At 32.5% G+C, this 7,064-nt stretch overlaps 1 protein-coding gene across 1 annotated transcript; it reads left to right on the forward strand.

The window, feature by feature from the left end:
• Positions 1 to 934: 934 nt before the first annotated feature.
• On the forward strand, positions 935 to 3,986 carry LOC110798521 (uncharacterized). Its single transcript, XM_022003702.2, has 4 exons — positions 935 to 1,094; positions 1,584 to 1,891; positions 2,030 to 2,093; positions 3,125 to 3,986. The coding sequence occupies exons 2-4, from the start codon at positions 1,704 to 1,706 to the stop codon at positions 3,452 to 3,454; spliced, it is 582 nt and encodes a 193-aa protein (XP_021859394.1). The 5' UTR covers positions 935 to 1,094; positions 1,584 to 1,703; the 3' UTR covers positions 3,455 to 3,986.
• The last annotated feature ends 3,078 nt before the right edge of the window (positions 3,987 to 7,064 follow it).

Raw genomic sequence — 7,064 nt, forward strand, 5'->3', positions numbered from 1 at the left:
TAAGGAAGATACATATAAGAGAGTATCTCGATAAATAATTAGTGCGATACGGTATATAGTAAGCCCCATCAAGTATTTTCCCAAAATTTAAATATTCTGTATAGTACTCCCTCCGTCCCGGAATACTCGACCCGGTTTGACCGGCATAGAGTTTAAGGGACTTGAATTGACTTATTTAATTTAATAGGTAGTACTCCCTCCGTCCCGGAATACTCGACCCGGTTTGACCGGTACAGAGTTTAAGGAACTTGAATTGACTTATTTAATTTAATAGGTAGTAGTTGATAGTGGGGTATTATTTTAATGTAGTTAGTGGGAGGTGGGTTAAGAGGTGGGGTTGGGGAGAGTAGGGGTTGAATTTTTAATTATTTTTTGTATGGAGTAGGGGGTAGGTGGGTTAATAGGGGTGGAGTGAGAAATAATATAATATTGTTAGAATATTTCCATTTTTAGAAACAGGTCAAGTATTAAGGGACGGCCCGATAAGGAAAACAGGTCAAGTATTCCGGGACGGAGGGAGTAGTTGATAGTGGGTATTATTTTAATGTAGTTAGTGGGAAATGAGAGTAGGTGTTGAATTTTTAATTATTTTTTGTATGGAGTAGGGGTAGGTGGGTTAATAGGGATGGAGTGAGAAATAATATTATATTGTTAGAGTATTTCCATTTTTAGAAATAGGTCAAGTATTAAGGGATGGCCCGATAAGGAAAACAGGTCAAGTATTCCGGGACGGAGGGAGTATTGTAATTGTCTCTTCGGAGACATCTGTATATCTTTGTTTTTAAATAATAGAAAAAATCGTTGCAGGTGGGCCATTGTAATTTGCAGCTCCTTTTCTCTCTCCTCTGTCCACTGTCCTCTCTTTCGCTTTCCTCTTTTATTGATTCCCATAGGCTAAATTAATTTATACATACAGTATACTTTTATTAATTTAATTCAATAATTTCATCCTCTATATAACTCATCTACCCCTCAGTTCCCTTACCTTCTTTCTTTCTCGCCTCCTCCTTTTTGGCCTCTTCTTTCCATGTCCGTTTTTCTCTCCAATTTTGTTCTTCACTTGCTCCATGCTTTCTTCTAACTGCCATTTCCAGGTACCTTTTTCTTTTGAAAATTTGAAGCTTAGATTTCTTCTAATACAATACAGGAGTATGAATTTTGATCAAATTTAGATTGTTGCACAAACCTGATTTAAGGGATCCTTTTATTTGACGACTTAGCTGAAATTAGGTGTTTCATTTGGTAAAATCGCTGAAATTGATTATTTTTTCAATTTCATTCATCATTTATTGTACTAATTTGTGTTCGCTTGATGATTTTTGGTCAAATTTAATTCGAATTGTTGTTATAACATTGATATTTTGGATTTGAGAATCCGAGCTGAAATTAGGGTTTAGAGATTGCTAATTTTAAGTAACTTTATATGGAAATTTTAAGATTTGGACTTTAATCATACTATAATAAACTTTGACCTTCCTTAATTCGAGATCTCCATCTTTTCGTGCTTTAAGTCTGCATTTTTTCAAGTATAAATTAAATTAACCTCTGCAATTAATGAGAAAATGTTCCGTTGATTTTTGCAGGCGTTTTATTTAGTGATTTCTAGTTGATTCACGTTTCATGTAAATACCGCGTAAATACATACAATTAATCAAGAGATTAGACAAAGGAGAGAGAAAGTTGAATCATCTGTGATCTGAAGGATGAATTTCTGTGGGATCCAGCAAAACGGTGTAGCATCTCGTGAAGAGATGATGAGCTTCGTTTCCTTTTCTGGTGGTCGTAATATAGATCGAAAAGACTCGGTGGTTTGCCCCAAACCTCGCCGTGTCGGCGCCCTTAACACCACCTTCAACGACTCTTCTAGGCCTCCTATCCGTTGGCACTTTGGGTAATTTCATTATTATTTTAAATTAATTAGAATTTCTCATTTCTGATCTTTCGCCCCGGCTCCCCCTTTTTTGGGTCTGATAATTTTCTTTTTATATTTGTATGTTCTAACTTGATTTAATCTGGTTGAATTTAACAGGCATCATTCAGAAATATCTGATTCCAGAGCTGGGTCTGAGCTGTTAGACATAATCCTTAGTAAGGTATAAATATTTACAATTTCTTATAATTTGTTTGAATTTGATAAAAGTCCCAACACTTTCCTTTTTCGTTTATCCCCAATTCGTGGGGTTGTGTTTAGTGAAATTAATGGGATGTTAATGATTTTTTTTTATGGAAATCGATCTGATTTTTATGTTTGTTCCAGTGTTATCCTTGATTTGGGTGCTTTTTAGTAGACGTGAATTGAATTTGGTAATAGACGAAGCGCTTTTCGTTTCTGTCCGTCCCAAATTAGAGGTATTTTTTTCTTTTATAAAATTACGAAGAAATTAGTGAAAAATTACAAGGGAAATGATTAGTTTTGTAGTTTTGTTATTCTTGATTTGGGTGCTTAAATTTAGGATAAAGTCCTTGATTGAATGATTTGTTATGTGTGGTTGATAAATTGATATGGTGGGTGGAGAAAATGCCATAATTATAAAAGGGGAAGAGAGATCTGATCTGAGCTTGTGGTGTTTTGTGTTGTAAAGCAAATTTTTAATGAGCGAAAGGGCAATCTGTGTATGGCCAACTAACTTGTCTTTGTCAGTGCAACTTGTAGATTAAAGTTTCCAATTTCAAATTTAAATGTGTATAAGACAAGTTGAAGGGTGCTTTCTTGGTAATTATAGTATACTAATTTTATGTGATTACGTATGTTGTAAAATGCTTTCTTTATTCTGTTTGTGTCCAAATTTGTGATTAATTCTTTATTTAATTTGATTTGTCTTTGACTAATCTTTCTTAACTTTTGGCATGATATATTGTCCATTTATCGAGTATTCCGTATAACTTACAGCAAAGTATTATGAAAGTGATATACTGATATGGTCTGTTGTCGTGATTGAACTGTAAATGTATAATTAAATAAAAAGTTCCGTATTAACTTACAGCAAAGTGTTATGAAAGTGATATTGGTCTGTTGTCGTGATTGAACTGTAAATGTATAATTAATAAAAAGTGGAATATGTTGTACTCCGTATTAGGTTAAATTACATATGGGATCTAACAGAATGAAGTATGTTTGACACAGGGTGTTCATGGTGCTGAAAGGCCAAGCATGCCAGTAGCTTCATCGCCCCCATTTTTCTGCGGGTCGCCACCAAGTAGAGTCTCTAACCCATTAATTCAGGACGCTCGATTCAGGGAGGAAAAACAGCTAATTCCTCCATTTTCACCATTACCATCACCATCGCTGATACAGATTACTGCTCCAGGATCTATGTCCTCTCCCAACTCCTCCTCCACAAGGAAAGGGGGATGTAACAGGGCGAATTTTGGTAACAATCCTTCAGTTAGAGTTGAAGGGTTTGATTGCCTTGACAGGGACAGCAGGAACTGCAGCATCCCTGCTTTGGCTTAGTAATCCAATCCCATCATCTTAAAAAAAAAGTACATATAGTGAACATCAAAACAGAAAAAAAGCCTTTAAAGGCGAAAGTATAACATTTTAGCGAGGGGAAAAGATAGCAGCAGCATGAGAAGAATTTTGATAATTTCTCAGAGCAAAGAGATTGAAGAGTTTTGATTTTGCAGTGTAAATATGGAGTTTGTTTAGAAGGGGTTCCTTTTTTGTAAGTAAATAAATCCCATGTAAGTAGTTTTGACTTAAAATAAGGTTGGGAAGAGTTAGAGTCTGGTGGTAGTTTTCTAAGTGAGAAATTTGGTTGTTTTATTTTCTGTTTTTCTTCTCTTTTTGAGTCAATGTGAATACGAGGGAGGGAATTCTTTCTGGTATTTGTGGTTTATGTGGGAAGAAAAGAAGTTTGTATAAAAGCTGTTTTTGTTAAGGATGTCTTTTTACTAAACTAGTAGTAATAGGTCAGTGTAAATATGAAGCCCTTTGAGGGTCTTTTTACTAGTAAGTACGGAGTATGGTATTGTTATTTATGTTACTCCGTATTGTGGTTTAATTCAACAAGTTTCTTGTACTGTTTATTAGGCGCAAAACATTTAACGTGTTGGTTTTTGCACTATACCAAGTATTTCACATGCTTTGGACTAGTGTATGGCTGAATGATGACAGCATTAAATGCGGATTATTCTTGCTTGTACTTGATCCACAATAGTATTAGTGTGGATTTTAAATCAATACTCCGTAGTTTTCTTTAGCACCCTTTTTATACTTAACTATAATAAATTATTGTTCATATATTGGATATAATAATCATTTTTTTGAAGTATAGTAACCCTATGTATTTAAAAGCGAATTGGACTTAAAATCATACTTCGTATTATTCAAGCACAACATGTACCAACGACACTAATTTGATATTTTTTTCATAACATTCCTAATAGAATGTCAAAATAAATTAGGAACAAGTTGTTGACTTTATTTCAAAACATGATCCACAATAAATTAAATGCGTCCACTTCAGAATTAGTGAACTAATACTCATACGAAATGACGGTTCGGTTATTTAAAAGTCCCCCCTCTCCCGGTATTCGGTTGTTGGTCTTCAACTTTTTCCTTAGCCGGATTGTGGTAGATCGGCCGCCTTATCTAGTCAATGAACTCCCTCGTAATTCAACTAGGGCTGTTTTATTCTTAACTAGCCATTTAGGATAAAACGTCTTTCGACCTTATTGGAAAATTTCCAGACTCTAAATGCCTCAGCCAGCTTCTCCTTCATCCTCTTTATTGGTCGAAACTATGGGCTCCAGATCTGAACCAGACATCTAGTTGGATAATACACTTGTAAAAATAGTTAAATGTATTATGTAGAAAAATCTAGAAATATGATTGTAAAGTATAATCTAGAATAATCTTAGGAATGTCTAGAATTTACCTAAGAAATATCTAGATAAGTGTTTAGAAAAATCTAGAGGTAGAAAATTCTAGAGAATTATGTACAACTATAAATATGTTGTATGTACATAAGTTTAGGGTGAGCAAATCAAGAGAGAGCTCCCACAAAAAAAATATGAGTGAGGGGTAGAAACAAGGGTTCTACCAAAGAGATAAGTGAGAGACATGGGCTCTCGCAAAAATTATTGTACAATTTTATCAATGCAATTTTGTTATACAATTGAGGTCCATCAAAACTTCCGCGTGCGTCCTCAAATTTCTATCACTACCAAATGTACCCATGTTAATGGAGTTCAGTTTTTTGTTTTTTTTGTCCTCTTTGTTGCGGTGAGAAGGATGCTTTCACCGAAGGTGATGATGTTTTTGGCTCCCTTTTTTACGTACAAAAATTAGAGCTTAGGTTGCCAACTTGCCATTGATAAAATCGGGCAGATTTGTTGCAATGTGCGGATGGTGCAGGCGCGTGCACATAGAAGAAGGTGCACCTACACCAAAACGCAGAAAAGTAAGAACAAAATGCAAAACCATAAAAAAACCACAAAAAACGTAAAAGAACATAATGCACTAAAAAGAAAGAACATCAGGAAGTAAACGAAAAGAACAATAAGTAAAACAGGAAAGAACAATCATATTAAAAACCAAAAAGGTACAAAGAAGAAAAGAACGATTTCTCTGTCCTAATAAACTATAAAAAGAACAAGTACTTTAAAAAAGAACATGATAAATGCAACAGTAGAACAAAAAAAAAGAGTATCGATAATGAAAAAAACCTATAAAAGAACAAAAACAAAAACAATACAAAAGAACAAATAATTCAAGAACAAAAACAAAGTTTTTATATGCCTTCAAAAAAAATCACTTTTTTTTTTTTTTCTTTATGAAAAAGAACAAAAGAAATCAACAAAAAGAACAACAGAAACATAATAAAAAGAAAAAAAATCGCCAAACAGGAGTTTTTTTATGAAAATATGGAACGTGTCAAGAAAAAAATCCGCAAAACAGAAGTTTTCCTATGAAAAAATGGAACGTGGCAGGTAATTTCTCTCTCCTCAATATCTTTTATTAAAAAAAATAATTAAATAAGTTATTTCTTTCTCCTCGTTGTGTATTTTAAAAAATAAAAAAAATAAAAAAATAGATTACTGATTAAAATATAAAAATTTAAAAATAAAATTAAAGTAAAAAAACAGTAATAAAAATCAAATTTAAAAATAATAACAACAACGTTTTTACAAGCTAAAAAAAAGAACATAATCACTCATGAAAAAGAACACAAATGTGATTCAAATGAACATTATTTTCTTTTTACTTATCAGTCAAAAGAACAAAAAGAAAGGACGAAAAGAACAACAAAAATAGAATAAAAGGAAAACAAAAGTTGAAATTCAAAAATACTGTAGCAGTTATTTTTTCTCTCCTCAATTTTATTTTTTATTTTTATATAAATAGCTAATTGATTGCGACATTCATTTTCACACTCAACCTACATGCAATTGAACTTCAACCCACCAATAATAAAAAACTTCTCAAAAACCTCTCAAATTCTTACAAATCCGAAACGAAAAATTTGCAATTCTACTATTTTCAATCTCCAAAATTCGCCAATTTTTTATTTGAAGTGATAATCTGGTTAAAAAAACTTGAACACTAACAATTGAAAATGGGTAAATCGAAAAAAGAAGAAGAAGTTGATGCGACATGTTCTAACAAGTAAGAATTCAACTTCACTTTTTTTTTTTGAATTTCTAGTGAATTTTAATTTTTAGCGAATTTTTAATGAATTTTAATTTTCGATGAAATTTCATAACAGAAGCGATGATGTTCCATTGATGACGACTTTGAAGGATATAAGAACCAAAAAGAGGAAGGAAAAACAAATTACACCGACAATTGATGCAAATTTGTTGGAAAGTATCAACCAAGAAAATGCAGTAACTGAAACAGAAGAAGAAGAAGAAAACGAGTAAGTTGATTTTTCATTTTTTAACAGAGATCTAGGTTCTTTTACATATACTGTCTATTCTTTTCGTTTGCCTTACTGTTCTAATTACAATAACGAAAACAACTATATTTTGACGAATTTAAAAGTAGATCTATATTTTTGTTCTTATCTAATGAATTTGATATATGTTTTTTTTTAAAAAATGTATTTTAATTAACTGAA

Source organism: Spinacia oleracea, chromosome 3 (genome assembly GCF_020520425.1).
Source record: "Spinacia oleracea cultivar Varoflay chromosome 3, BTI_SOV_V1, whole genome shotgun sequence".
Classification (NCBI taxonomy): Eukaryota; Viridiplantae; Streptophyta; class Magnoliopsida; order Caryophyllales; family Amaranthaceae; genus Spinacia; species Spinacia oleracea.

Bases quoted from the DNA above. Each gene is read 5' to 3' on its own strand.
- LOC110798521 (XM_022003702.2), top strand. From the start codon at position 1,704: ATGAATTTCTGTGGGATCCAGCAAAACGGTGTAGCATCTCGTGAAGAG. The intron at 1,892-2,029 runs GTAATTTCATTA...TGAATTTAACAG, and splicing joins CCTATCCGTTGGCACTTTGG to GCATCATTCAGAAATATCTG. The intron at 2,094-3,124 runs GTATAAATATTT...TGTTTGACACAG, and splicing joins TAGACATAATCCTTAGTAAG to GGTGTTCATGGTGCTGAAAG.